At 36.7% G+C, this 14,609-nt stretch overlaps 3 protein-coding genes across 3 annotated transcripts; 1 reads left to right on the top strand and 2 right to left on the bottom strand.

Moving 5' to 3' along the window:
• The first annotated feature begins 300 nt into the window (after positions 1 to 300).
• Positions 301 to 1,457, top strand: LOC119552175 (zinc finger protein 583). The gene is made up of 3 exons (XM_037862010.1): positions 301 to 471; positions 526 to 1,144; positions 1,298 to 1,457. Exons 1-3 carry the CDS (start codon positions 396 to 398, stop codon positions 1,455 to 1,457), a joined length of 855 nt encoding a protein of 284 aa, XP_037717938.1. The 5' UTR covers positions 301 to 395.
• A 4,059-nt stretch (positions 1,458 to 5,516) lies between these two features.
• On the bottom strand, positions 5,517 to 6,032 carry LOC119558259. The gene has a single exon (XM_037871607.1). The coding sequence runs from the start codon at positions 6,023 to 6,025 to the stop codon at positions 5,846 to 5,848; it is 180 nt and encodes a 59-aa protein (XP_037727535.1). The 5' UTR covers positions 6,026 to 6,032; the 3' UTR covers positions 5,517 to 5,845.
• Positions 6,033 to 6,142: 110 nt separating this feature from the next.
• LOC119558257 (hemotin) lies at positions 6,143 to 6,426 on the bottom strand. The gene has a single exon (XM_037871593.1). The coding sequence runs from the start codon at positions 6,416 to 6,418 to the stop codon at positions 6,152 to 6,154; it is 267 nt and encodes an 88-aa protein (XP_037727521.1). The 5' UTR covers positions 6,419 to 6,426; the 3' UTR covers positions 6,143 to 6,151.
• Positions 6,427 to 14,609: the final 8,183 nt, after the last annotated feature.

Here is a 14,609-nt window from a genome sequence, read left to right as displayed (position 1 = left end):
ATTTCTCTCAAGTAGCTTATACTTTAGGAACAATTACACATGTTTTAAAACAATAAAATATTAAATACCAATGGGGGCTTAGAAATATTTTATCCTGAGTAGAATAAAAATAATAATAATAATAAAATCATTTTTTAAATATATTTAGGGTAACTTTATATAAAAAGGAATAAAGCTTGAATGCTTTTTTCCCCCAAAACATCTTGAAATAATAAAATAGTCTCAGTGCACAAGTTAATGCCTCCTTGAACTTAAGTCTTTAAGTGTAATTTCCAATCGAGTAGACACCATCAAATGAAATCAGAGCAGGCTGGTCTATAGCTGACTGACTTTTCAGAGCCTGTAAAATCGAGCAAATTTAAGGGGAGCTCAGTTGTGAGGTGTATTTAGCAATCATGCCCAACATTTTTCGCAGCTTTCTATCGGATCGCTACAATGGCAAACAAGAACGGTTCTACGAACGTTACGATGGTAAGGATTTCATGCAATACAACATATTTATAATGATATCATACCTACTCCCAGCCTTTTTCCGAGCCATACCCAACATGCCACCAATGCCCAGACCAAAACCTAATAACAATACAAGGAACCTAGTAGCAAGACCTGAACCAAAGACTAACCTGAAGTTTACCTACTTGTATGGTAGTAGGGAACCCAGCAGTGATTGGCGTCAGGGCGATGATGTATCCATTGTGGACCGAAGGAAAATGGAGGAGGACCATGGCATCCAGTTGATGAACATTCAACCGGCTTCCAAAAACTCCTTGGTCAGTCATATTATCTGGGAACTGAAAATTCCGGACCAAAGTCTAGAACTAATACCGAAAACCAAAAAAGGTATTCATGTACGCATCATTACGGTGGTGGCCGAAACCACAAGGACTCGCTCAAAGCTAATGCGGAAAAGTCAACTTTTGACCAAAGTGCCAGAGCCACAAAGTGTTGTGCAATCACCTCCTCCTCAGCCCAAAAAACAGGCGGAAAAAAGGCGTTTCAAACGGCAGGGCGAGCAATTCGAATGTAGTGATTGTGTAAAGAAATTCGATCATTGCTGGATGCTGATAGCCCATATGAGGACCCACACCGGTGAAAGACCCTTCGTGTGTCCTGAACAAAGTTGCCAGAAGTCCTTCGCCGATCGGTGGGTATAATTAGTACAAGTCCTGCTAGAAATAAATTCGGAAAAAGAAATAAATTAGTTTTTGTACATCAAAACCATTTTACAGCCTTACCTAAATTCAATTAATTTTTTTGATTTGTGATGCTAATATTTATAAATTCTTGTAATTTCCAGTTCCAATCTGCGTTCGCATCAGCGCACAATGGGCCACCACGAGTGGGAACATCAGTGCGGCCAGTGCGGCAAGTATTTTAGCCAGATATGCTACCTGAATCGCCATTCGATGGACGCCTGTCGGAAATATCTGATGAGCATTATGCATAAGAAGTCTTAACTTCAGATTATTTACCTTTAAAGTAGCGGTTTGCTGTAACAATATCTATAAGACGTTAAGTTGTCAACTTAATAAAAATATCTAAAAAGTCCGCTACTATTTTACTAGCAAGTGGTTTATAGTTCTTTCTAAAAGTGAGAAAAAATAGTATACTATAAAATATTATTTAATATTTAATGGAACTTACCAAAATGATGTAATGGCCAAATACAAATAAAAAGGAACTATATTCTGTGATATTCTTTTTTATAAGAGAACATCAATATATAAGGTTATATAGGTTAAAAAATTAACTTTAATTGCCATACTTTTTAGAAAGTAATTTGTAAGCCTACTTTTGTAATACTAACTTTGTTTCAGGCTATAATTGCCTCGAAATGTACTTTTCAACCCATCTAAAGCTGCCATTTTCCGATGGTCTTCTACCTACTTACCATTTCAAAGCAAGGCACCTCAGCATCATACTCGAAGCGGCATGTGGCCTAAACGTATTGGCCAAGTTTCAAGTATCGCAGGCCAGACCAAAGGCACACACACTCAAAGACACAAACACATACACACGCCCGATGCAATTGCGTTCAATGCAACTAAATTGGCTCATTAGCAAACAAAGTGCGGCAAGATATTTGGGGCAAGGGGAAGGAGGTGGTTTCCAGGACGAGAACCGTTTCTTTGGCCAGCCAAAACATTTTCCCGAGGAGTGTCTCCATCCGCCGCCTCGTCGATTGGGCCAATCCTCAAAAGTTCCAAGTGCCAAAGTGCTGCGTTCGGCGACTAAATCAAACAATGCCAGTAAAGGTGCACTGGGAGAAAAATATTTTTAAAAACACTCGGAGAAACAAATGTTTATAAAATTAAATTATTTTTTTAAATTTAATTTTTTTAAATAATTTTTGTATTTATAAAAATTTAATTTTTTTAAATTATTTTTTGTATTAATGGTTAGCTTATATAAACAGTTGAAGCATACAGCATTTTGAATTTAATTTCAAATTTAAACGAATTCTAAATTTTTATCTCTATTTGCATAATCATTTCTTTTATATTATATAATTTTTATTTTCAGACAATTTTCATTTTTATCACAGGAATTGCCTAATTTATGAACTTGACAATTATGAAAAATATTTGTTTTTATAAACGTTTAAAGCTATTCTAAACTTGTAACTAAAAAAAATTGTGTCCGTTTTTCTGTATAGCATTTTTTATTCCACCTTTTCCCACTTGCTTTAAAATTAAACAGGATTGAAAAATAAAAATCTTTTTGAAACACCCTTTTTTGTGCCTGCATTGAAATCTGACTATTCCCTCCTAAACATTGGGCATATGCACACTTCTTCTGGGCAATTAATGATCCTGATTGGGGGTGGATAACTGGTATGGGGCCTCTATCTCTTTAAGGGGACGACTTCGATTGCGGTTAACCCGGCCGCAGTGTAAATCCCACATTTGGCGGCAGCAGCTGCACGGCCAAGTGCCACGGTCGCAATGCAAACAGTTCGATGCAATTCGAAGGAAGGACGACGGCTAATGCCTTTATTTATGGTCGCCAGATAAACAGGAAATGATTTAAGGACCCCCTCTAAATTTCTCAATGTAAAACATGTGTTCACTAAAACGCAATTACTTAAACGAAGGCGAACAATGAAAGAGGAGCGCCAACTGTATCGTTTTATTTAAATATTTGATGAGCTCGCGTCACCTAATAAAATTGTAAAACATGAGCATTTTATTGGGCAACCGTCTTCCGAATTTTCGCAGTCCTTGCTTTTTTTTCATGTCGCTTTTCCTCCGGGTAACTTGGCTAAAATAAAAGGGGTGGGCGGGAAGTTTAACTAAGTGAATTTTTACGCCACCATGAACGCAAGTCGCGTGCTGCTCCACAAGAAAAATATAGAAAGGAATGGAATGTATGACAAATTTGGAATACTCTGTTTCTATTAACACTATTAACACTAAATTACTATATAAACTAATATTAAGGAACTTTACAGATAAATTATCCAAAGTAATACGTACTATTAAAAACAATTATTTAACCAACTTACTCAGCATATAAATTTTTTTTGTTATACGGACTGCAACTTTGACATAACCCCTATTTAATATTTACTTTCAAGTAATATTTAATGAATTGATTTTGTTTATTTGTGATTTTTAAAAATTCAAAATATTATATTACCCTCAGCTAGTGTATAAAGATGAGCAGCAGCCACAGGATCCAAGGCATCCTTTGCCGAACGAACGTATTTTTAAACTAATTTTCCAACTGGGAGCATTTCGATGGCATTTAACGTGCCAGCCATCAAGAAGCTGGCAGGACACTGCTGCAGGATCCGAAGGAGCAGCCGAAGCTGGTCAGTTGAGCCGTAAATTATTTTAGCGTTTCAATTTGGCTAGAAGGGAGACACCAGCAGCAGCAGGAGCAGCAGTCATTGGCTGAATGTGTCCCCAATATATATGCATTGCCATCTATGTATACATTGCTTAAAAGTTACCCAAAATGATGAGCAAATAAAGTTGACTAATTCAATTGGATTTGCATTTGGTTACCCCGTTTCGGGGGAATTTGTGCTAAATAAGTTGCTCGAACATTGTTCTGCTAACTTATTTTAGCTGAAGTTAAGGCTAATCTAACAATATACCAATGACAATCCAAATTAAAGAATATAAATGGAAAGGTACCCTTAAGAAGAAATTAAATAAAACATTATTTTAGCTCTACAGTTATTAATGAGTTTTTTTTAAAATGGTAGATCTTCATAATTTATAAAAATTATATTATTATTATTATAAAAATTATTGTACTACACAAATCTGTTATAGCCGTATTTTTACGGCAGCAAAAATGTACCACATTTAATTGCTGAGTTGACTGTATCCACTACTCCTCCGCATTGACATCTTAATCGAATTCGCAAGCTCAACAAAATATTTTTTTTTTGCTAAGCTATTTTTTTTCATTCAATGCTGAAATTTTTTTTAATATTTTCACTTATGGACTGCATTGAAAAAAATCGGTTGGCAATATAAACATGCCTAAATTATAGAGAACTGTTTTGGCAAAACATTAATTTATAAAACTGTCAACCAATTCGCTGTAACTACTTTAATCTTCAGCTTAATCTTACACCTTTTTATAACTTCATTTAGTTGATTTAATTTTCCCTATTACCTGGGACAACTTCGTTGCCTGGATGCGAATGAAAATGTCATTTATTAGCGCATCCCGTCCTGCCACTGAGGGCCATCAAAACCGCCGTGCAGCTCTAAATTTTGCAGGTCGTGAAAGGAAACGTCAGCGAAGATGCATAGCCAAGTTTTTGGCTAAATTTATGACCCGTCGTAAGCAACCAACAACACCCGAAAACTCCTTACCAAAAATACACCCACAGACATCACGTTCCCACCTTAAGTCGTACTTAAAGGTACTTCCTGCTTGCCATTGAACTTATCAAACATTTTACTACTGGGCCATGCGATGCATAACAGGCAACACATTTTATGGAACCCATCCAAATGGAGACAAATAAAAACACTGGCACTGGGATGCAGAATAAATGATTCATAACAGATTTTGTAAACAAGGCGACATTATTCCACTGACTAGTGTTTTCACCATCAAACTTAATTCCTCAAGAATCTCGAGATATATGATAGAAAAAAAATTTGTACTCAACATGTTCCCCTAGTGGGATACCTCTACAAGTTCGTGACTTAATTCCCTAACATTCTACATTAAAATTTCTCTATTACACGAGGGTCAAAATTTTAACCCATTTTTATGTTCGATTTTTTCCGTATTTCCAATGGTTTTTAGTATGGGAACCCAAAACTTCTCTTCTAGATTCCATAACTTGAGTAATACGATTCCGATTTGGACATGGGTTTGTGGTTGAATACTCTAAGTCATTTTCATGTTCAATTTTTCCATATTTTCAATTAAAATAAAAAATGTATTAACTTCTTGACTTTTTAATAAAACAATGTTTATTACATTTATCTTCATCTACTAAACATAATCATATTCTAGTAATACAATTTTAAAACACTTTTTTTTGGGTATTTTTCATGTTTTAATTATTTTTAAGCCAGTTAAACTTTACATACATTTTCAGAAGCTTTGTTGAATAATGAAAACAATAACCGACAATTTAAAGCGCTCTTTATGGAAACAACAAATGAGTACGCTTTGAGTGATAAATTCCGCTATCTGATGCAAAAATAATACGAACATTTGTTTATATATGTTTAATGGTGATAACACTTCACTACAAACTCCATTCTTAACATTTATTTACTGTTGAAATGGTTAAATCTACTTATTAAGTTATTATTTTTGTCTGTGCAGTGAGTCACTTTAAGTAAACTCGAGTGCAAGTACTTTGTCAATAGACTTGCACTCGTTCCTGAGAAATATCGTCAAGCGCAGAAGGCGGGGGCTCACGTCCAAGGGATCTTCGACACTCGCGGACATTTAAATACCAGTAGTAGAAATATATAAATACCATTAGTATAAAGACTGGTCCGCAGATAAAGTAGGACAAATGAATTTGACCATCAGTCATGGTAGGGCACTGCCTAAAATATTAAAAAATTATACTTCAAAATTGCACTTGCTCATCACGGTTATAAAATGTGTTATTTTATAATTACGAGTATTTAATTTGATTAGCTTACAAAAGAAAGAGTTTTTAATAGTTGTCTGCGCTATTGCGGCTGTGGGTTAACTTGGTGCTGGCGACTATCGAGCATCCGGGAGTGATCGACAGTCGACTCAGAGGCTGATCCAGTAGAACTTTTTGCTCTTCGATCCGAGCTCTTCGACGATCGCGAATACACTGATGACAGTGATAAGAAAAGCACACGAACGCCACCGAAATCATTACTCCAAAGGGTATCAGCACGAAGAGATTGACTTCTGTCTTCTTTAGAAGTTCGAGAATCGTTGACCAATCCATTTTAGAAACGACGCTCAATGAACGAGAGAAGAATCAAAACTAAATATGAGCCCAAATATGTGTGCTTTTTGTGCTTAAACGGCGATATATTTATCTCAATTACAGGAAGAAAAAATATTTAAAGACTTTTTGATATTATAAAGTAAAATTAAGTAAAATGTTGTGTTCATTGTTAGAACATTTTTAACTTAGTTAAAGATTAAAAAAGTTTTTATAAATATATTTAAAATTTAATATCTATTTTTAAATTTGGACATTAAATTAAAAAATTTACTAAATAATATTTTGTAAATATGCAAGGATAATTTCGGTACTTAAAATAAAATAACATATTTTTATTTCATTTAAGCAATTGTACTTGAATAATTTTTTGATGTGTAGAATTGGTTCTTTTTGAGTGCAAATTCATACATTATTACTTGATGCCACTTGAGTTTTTATCAGAGTTCTTTTTTGTTTCTTGCTAAAACCGACGTCTCGTTTATCTCTTGTATAAAATGTAAATATTTATACCCATATATATACATATATAAAATATAATATATATAAAGCTTTTTTTCATTCATGTAAAAACCTTAAAACTAGATAATAAATTGATTTAAATAAACACTTTAATTTTCTAGTGCATTTATGTGTACTATGTTAATGATCCACATGCTGAAGATAAGCACGAGCTTGAATGAATCATGCAAGGGCGCAGAATTCCCATCGCATTATTGTTTTCTTTGTCTCATTCCGCTGATGACGATCCCGAGGGTCTCTAGAAGCGAACCTGGGGACTAACCTCGACAATCGCAAACAAAACTGGTAGACAAACATATATGTATATAGAACTCCAAGTAGAGCGCGGCGTCCAGACGCAACTCAATTCAAACTTTGAAATTGTGCGTTGTTGTTGACTGCTCCTGACATTTGATGCTTTATGATGGAGTAAAAACCAAAAACAACCAGCACAAAAATAGATATATGCCAAATCACAACAACACACACTCCTCCAGACTGATGAGCAAAGTTTGCTTTTAATTTAAAATTTCGCCGCAGAAAAGTAGATGCATGTGATTTTTTTTGGGGTTTTTCACTAAAGATGCTGAAAAAATATTTCAGCAAGCAGTTAAATAAATTCCCACATAGTTGGGTTTTTTTTGGGGCTTACATTACATTACAATAATCATTCATTAATTTTTTGCCCATTCATGCTTTAAAAATTGAAGCTTTTTGATTTTTGGTGGCTTAAAATAATTTAGACGTGTGGCCAAAAATTACCTACGAAGCCAACTGAATTGAACATTTTTTGAAAGACAAAAAAATAAGGAAACCAGTTGCAGTTCATGCATTGAAAATCCTTTTGTGTTGCTTAAAATTCTTTCGATGAAATAAAATTGTTTTTTGCCAACTATGTTCGGGGTTTGAAAATAATCGGGAGAGTTGGGGAGTAAGTTTGAAAGCGTAACAACAACTCACTGGCACAACCGGAAAATACACACACCCAACGCACACGGAATGGATATTTCTCATTCAATTTCGCAGGTGTTTGACTCCATGTCGGAGGTGTTTTTCTGAATCGAAGGAGAGGGAAAGCCTTTGTCGATTTGAGGTGTACGTGGTTTGGTTTGGCTCGATTCGTTTCGTTTCGGTTGCCATTTAAGCGGATTTTCAAATGCATCCGAAATGTGCAAATGGACCAGATACTTTGTGGACCGAGGCTTATAACCCAGGACATCCGCAAGGATTTCAATAATGATGGTGATTGTGAAGTGACAGTAATGGCATGGAAATCATGATTGAAACGTTGCGGATTGAATTGCAAATTGATATGCATAGCCAGAAGGCTAAATTTAATATATTTAATACATTTGAAGAACCTTGAGCAAACTTCCTTAGAAAGTACACATAAAATAATACAAAATCCATGAAACAACCAGTTAAGTAAATTATCAAATTTATTTCAAATATATTAAAAAATGTCTTTAACGAGATGTTAAAAATTCGAAATGAAATTGCTGTAAAGTTTATTTGATTTTGCTAAAATCTTGTAATATTTAAGCTGCGTAATTTGAGGCCCGCATCAAATGTTACAACCGATATTTGTTTGCTTTTTGCTGGATACTTCCACCATCTAAACCCCAACCACCCCCAACATTCCACCGCAAACCCACTTTTATCGGATGAGAACGTGTTGCATACTTTGTGGATGCAGCTGCTGTTTGTTTGCCTTTTGCTTTCAGCATTTTATGATACTCGCGATAATGATGGTTGGCCACAGACACATTATCCCCAACCATTTAGCCACCCATCCAACCACCCCCTTATTTACACCTTGCTCATGTAATTAGATGCGCAAGTTAAGTTCGGGCGTGTGAAATTAATTAAAACTTTCGATGCTTAAAGTTTCCACCAGAGAAAGAAAGTAACCATCAACTTGAACCCACATATGGAGCGGAGTTTGGGAAGCACCGACAAATTGCCGCAAGACAATGACGGGCCACAAAGTCAAGTGCAAAAGTGGCAAGTACATAAGTTCCCTGTTGCAACTTGCCGATTGTAACTTACAGCATAAATCAGAAATAGTTTAGACCGTCTGCCCCCATTTGTCCATCTGTCTGTCTGCCGATTGTCTATCATCGAAGGCCATCAGCAGACAAGCGTCGACTTCGGTTTCAACATCCCCCACTTACCAATATTTTTTCCGGTTAAGTTGTCTTTACACTTTTTGGAGGGTATTATGATTATCGGCTGCAATAAAACGTCACAATTTGAAAAGGAGTAGGACTCAGTGCTCTATATGTACTCTATTTAAGATAACAATTATTTTGAGTTCCCAAATCGGAACACTCAATCGGAATTTGGCACACATAAGAACAAGTTTCTGAAAAAAAAAATTTTTTTTTATAAATCCTAATCTTGTTAAAGACACCTTTTTAAGATCCAGAGATTAATAATGAAATAGTCTGCTAGTACATTTTTTAAAAGTAATAATACGAAAGGGTATTATCTACTTAGGTGTTTTTTTCCCCCTGACCATAGTTGTTTTTCCTTTGACCGGGATCCCTTCGGCATTTCCAGTTTTTGCTCGATGTTGTGGCGCTGTTTTCTGTTTTCTTCGCTGTGGCCCAACATGCTGCATATTTATGGCATGCCGCAAACGTTTATCTAAACTACATAAAGCAATAAAAGTTAAAAGTCAAATAACTGTAGTACGGTTCCTTGAAGTTAGCCTTGTTGCTCTTTCGGTTTGTTATTGTTTTTGTTATTGTTCCAGGGTGTTGTGGCGGCAACTGCTGAAAACAGATGCCATCGAGTGGGTCTGCAGGAGCTATCCTCACACCCATGGATAGATATAGTATCGTAGTATCCTTGTGGCTGGATCCGCCCTTTGGGAAGCTGAAAGGAAGCCACCGACAACCGCCAGTGATGAGAGTCGTTATGGTTTCGGTTTCGTTGGCAGAGCACCTTCAGGAAGTGTGAGCTCTAAATTATCCTTAACGTGTGGGACTAGGAGATTATAAGAAGAATAAATACCCTTTTCAATGAAGTACTGGTCAATTCAAAACTTAGGAACACTCAAAATAACTATAATTTAATGCGCAATGAGAAAATGAGTTCGTTTATAAACTATTTTTTTTGTTATATTTTATTATATTATCAATATCATTATTCTCCTAAAGAATTTTCTTAAAAGTAAGTAGTCTTTATAGACTCTTAAACTATGAATACCATATTTTGAATGTTATAATTGTGTGTCTCTTAAATATCTGGCAACTAAATTCCAATTAAAATAACCCAAAAATAAAGATGCAATTTTTAAAAGAGCTTAACGATATCCTGCAGTGAATTTCGATAGTCGAATTATCTTTGGCGTTAATAACCCAAGGTTCTACGTATCTGTTTACACTTACAAGCTGTCGGTTCGAACTGCAGATAGCTATGAACTCGACTGCAGTGGGAAAATGGAAAAGCGGGAGAGGAAAGGTGGGTGCCTGTGCCACGATGGAGGTCGAACAATCCTCGAACGTCATGCACGTGCACTGCTCTTGTCCTTTGGTCCTCCTGTCTCCACGCCTCTGCTCCTTCCTATTCCTGGCGTATCCTTTTAATCCTTTTGCCAATGCATCGCATTGCCTTGCATCGAGTTTGATTTCACACGCGAGCACAAAAACAATAATATTATGCCACAAACACTCGATGCCAACGAACATGGCCCATGTAATCACACTTGAGCTCCTCGCCCAGCCACACAAACACACTCTCAACGGGGAAAACTCAGTCGCATCCACACACACACACACGCACGCTGGGAAACTCACTCACACCCAGACGGCTGCAGCGAGATTGCGAAACTTCATTATATGCCCGTTGGCAGGCAGGAGCAATCGTTCTACACTGTGAAAAAATGTATTAATAGGCATGTAAAATGTAAGTTTAGTTTTTAGGTTTATCAAGCTATGCAGAAAAAGAAGAAATATATGTAATAATCTTAACAGTAACAAGACTTAAAAGAGTAAAGTATAATTCAAAAAAGTATTGTAAATTGGGTTTTAAATAATTATAACATCGGTTATATAACATTTTAATATAATATTGAAAAACATAAATCATAAATATAAATTCGAGCATAAGAAAATAATAAAAACCAATGTTATTTATAACTTTACCTTTATACCTTTAAATAAAAAGGAAAAAAACAAATGTATAAACTTAAATATTAAAATAAATAATGTGTATACCTCATTTAGAATTTTCCTCGCAAATTCAAGGTGTAAAAAGTGATGTAACAAATATTGGAATGCAAAATCCATCCGATTTCTCGCAGTGCCAGGAGTAGCTCGTGCCCTCCGCCTCCGCTCACCCAGAATCGGCCAGTTCTTTTCCATTTCTATTTCTGTGCCGGCTTCTGTTGCCGTTTCTGTTTGGCTTTGTTCTCGACGATCTGTTGTTGCTGCTGCTGCTGCTGCCTTTCGCCTTTGGCCCGAATGGCATTGAGCTTGAAAATGTGTTTATTTGCCGGCACACACATCCGCATATCCGCACATTCAGGCAGCAAGTGCCTGCCATAAAATCGCTGAATCCATCCACGACGACGCAAACAAGCTGCCATATGTCGACGGCGGTGGGGGCGCAATCTTAACACCATATACCTATAGGTGTACTCGAACACCCACCCATCGACATTCGGAATCGGCATCATCATTCCCGTCTCGGGGCAATTGTTGTGCATGTTTTTGTTATCTGCCGGCTGGTTGGCTGTAAGGAATGCTAATGCCACTACCAATTTCAATGCCAATGAGACTGCCATAAGTGCACCTCAGGTGTTGGCCAACTTTAAGTCCTTTCGCTTCTGGTCTGCTTAACGTACACGGGGAAAAAAATGTTTCTCAAATGTTCGAGCCTAAAAGGGTGGGAGAATCACCTTAACCTATTACTTAAACTTCTAATACTTTTTAAGTTATTACTACGACTAGAATCCGAATTGTTTACATGTCATTAAGTTAAAGTAGCTAAAACGGAAACCTCCTAAAGCCTCTTATAAAGGTGTACAAAAGTATGCAACGAAAATGTTACATACCAGAAGCTGACTGAAAACAAACCGAAGCATACTTTTAAAAACATTTTTAATATATTTCAAAGATTTTGGGATTTATATATATTTTTTTTATTAAAAAAATCTATTTATACTTTTTACTTTTGTGTACGCTGATGCTGATGACATTTGTCGGGTTATTTCTTAACTGGCCCCGACTTGAAATTAAATTCCTTGAGAAGATCGGATGAAAATGGGAGAGGCGGTGGTGCGAGGACGTGTGCGGCTGCCAAATGAGGCAAATTCAAGTGGCACATGGCACCACTGTAGATTCCAAAAGCTCCCTCAGCAGTGCGAGTCACGCTTTCATTTGCGGCATTGGCCAATATATCAAAGCACTCAAACTGATTGCATTTAGTAGGGTCCAGAGCCGTTGCAATTGGATCTTGCTTCCTCCATCAGTGCTGCCAAGAGGGTTTGTTCCCAGAGGAACTTGGATATTTTTTCAGATAAGAACTACTCAATTTATTAAAAATAATGCAGCTAGCAACCATTTGTTGGCACTTTAAATATTCAAATATAAATGTCCCAATGTAAATTACCTTTATATAGATTCAAATAAATATATTTTCTTTAATCCTCCCATATGTAAACTATTTTAAGGATGGCATAAGTATTTAGATTTATTTGAAGACGACAAAACAATTTAAAATTAAATTTTGGGGCTATTGCTAATACATTATTTTGTCCTTGGCCATTTTCAGGGCTTGATTGAGCCTTCGTTACGTTCAGTGGGACATCACTGAATCCAGTGGGTAGTTGCATGGTCCACAGCATTATGAGAGCCACGCGTTGCAGCGGCACGTTCCACATAACGAAGACCCCTCCACCCTCAACCCGCCTTGTTTGCTGGTCAAATCCATCACTCTGCCCCATTCTCTCGCGGTTTTAATTGTTGCACAACAATGATCCCTCCGCCTTAATTGGTGTTTCCCTGTCGGCCGGATGACACTTGGTGGGGCGCCAGAAGTGAGTGCTACATGCCACTTGCCACTCGCCACTCCCCATTGAAGGGCTTGTCTTGTGGCAATTATGTGGATGAACTGGTCCTCCCCTCCATGCCATTGGCTGGGGTCCAGTTTTTGGGGTCCAGCTTTTGGGGTCTAACGAAGGAGGGCCTTGCCCTAAAACAACTCCTGATGACCGGCAATGAATCGTAATTAATGTCGGACAATTTGGAATAGTGGCTCTGAGTTGAATCGAAGCCAAGCCAAAATGTTATTACTTTGAAAGTATTTTAGTCAACCATTCTTTATCGACTTAAAGTAAAAATAAAACTAAGTATTTTTGGGCAATTTTATAAAGGTAAGTAAGGAAATACTACTATTACTAATATTACTCCTTAGTCAACTTATTTTTCTACCCTGTTATAAGAATTAAAAATGTTTTTTAATATATTACTTTGTCTGAGATAAATAATAATACATAATTTTATAATATGACTATTATATGTATTGACCCCTTCCCAATGATTTCCCTAAATCTTTTATCCCATCCAATTGTTTACTCCCTTCATTAATGTAATTCCCTGTTATGATGGATTATGACGCACACGGAATTGCCATTACTTTGGGGATGAAAGTACATACCACTGCACCCAGCAGCTGACAATTAATTATATGCGTTGTTGTGTCGGATTATCCTTCGGCCCACAAACCCCATCCAAAATTACCAACCCATAACCCCATTTACCCCATCGAAATACTTTCCACATTTGTTGCGTGCGCACGTAACTCAAATGCCAAACACCTGCAGTTAACACGTTCGCAGTGCTTACAGAGCGGGCAAACAGATCCGTTACCATATCCCCCTTAACCCTTATAGACCCATACCCCCTTCCGAATCCCTAGCTGTATCCCTAGCCGTAGTTCGTGCCCCCTGCCAAATGGACAAAGCAGCGTTAAAACTGCACTTAAGTCAAACTTGCCAGACAAGTGCCGTGTGGAAGTGGCAAGTGGATGGAGTTGGAGACCTCCGATTCTAGGTAGACGGAGGGATTGGTTCGCCTACTAGAGTTGCGGTGAAATAGAACCAGGAAGGGAACCCAAGGAACCTGCACCGCTGAAAATGTTTCCTTAACCTTAAAACAGTTTTAAGGATATTTTGAATTTTTAAAATAGAATCAGGAAGGGAACCCAAAGAATACGTACTTAAGAAAAGTTTGCTTTACTTTTGGAAGTGTTTTTAAAATTCTGTATGATTTTGGAAATAAATATAATATTAAAAGAATTAATAATTAAAAAAATGTATTAAAAACAAAAACCATTTTAAAATTCAGCCAGGTTGGGATCATTTTAAAACATGTCGTATACGTGATTTTAAATTTCTTACAAATCTACAAGCTTATATTTATAGATCTTATTTGTTTCATTTCTTACACCATTTTGAAGAGGTCATTCTACTGAAATCTGTCGCTTCTAATGACTTGAATGCACTTTTCGTTAAAAAGTTGTTGATTTTCAAGTTATAAAAGCATTTTCTCATAGTGCAATCACAGGCAACTAAACAGCCATTAAACAGCTGACGTGGCCGTTTTACGAGCGCCCTTCGGTTGTAAAATTTCATTACGAACTAAACGGTTTTCATGGCGGTGGCACAAACCCAGTGGTCATC

This window comes from Drosophila subpulchrella, chromosome 3R (genome assembly GCF_014743375.2).
Source record: "Drosophila subpulchrella strain 33 F10 #4 breed RU33 chromosome 3R, RU_Dsub_v1.1 Primary Assembly, whole genome shotgun sequence".
Lineage (NCBI taxonomy): Eukaryota > Metazoa > Arthropoda > Insecta > Diptera > Drosophilidae > Drosophila > Drosophila subpulchrella.
This window is presented reverse-complemented; position numbering and strand designations above follow the sequence as displayed.

Coding starts and splice junctions, on each gene's coding strand:
- LOC119552175 (XM_037862010.1), top strand. CDS start 396: ATGCCCAACATTTTTCGCAGCTTTCTATCGGATCGCTACAATGGCAAA. Junction 472..525: donor GTTCTACGAACGTTACGATG/GTAAGGATTTCA, acceptor ACCTACTCCCAG/CCTTTTTCCGAGCCATACCC. Junction 1,145..1,297: donor CAGAAGTCCTTCGCCGATCG/GTGGGTATAATT, acceptor TGTAATTTCCAG/TTCCAATCTGCGTTCGCATC.
- LOC119558259 (XM_037871607.1), bottom strand. CDS start 6,025: ATGACTGATGGTCAAATTCATTTGTCCTACTTTATCTGCGGACCAGTC.
- LOC119558257 (XM_037871593.1), bottom strand. CDS start 6,418: ATGGATTGGTCAACGATTCTCGAACTTCTAAAGAAGACAGAAGTCAAT.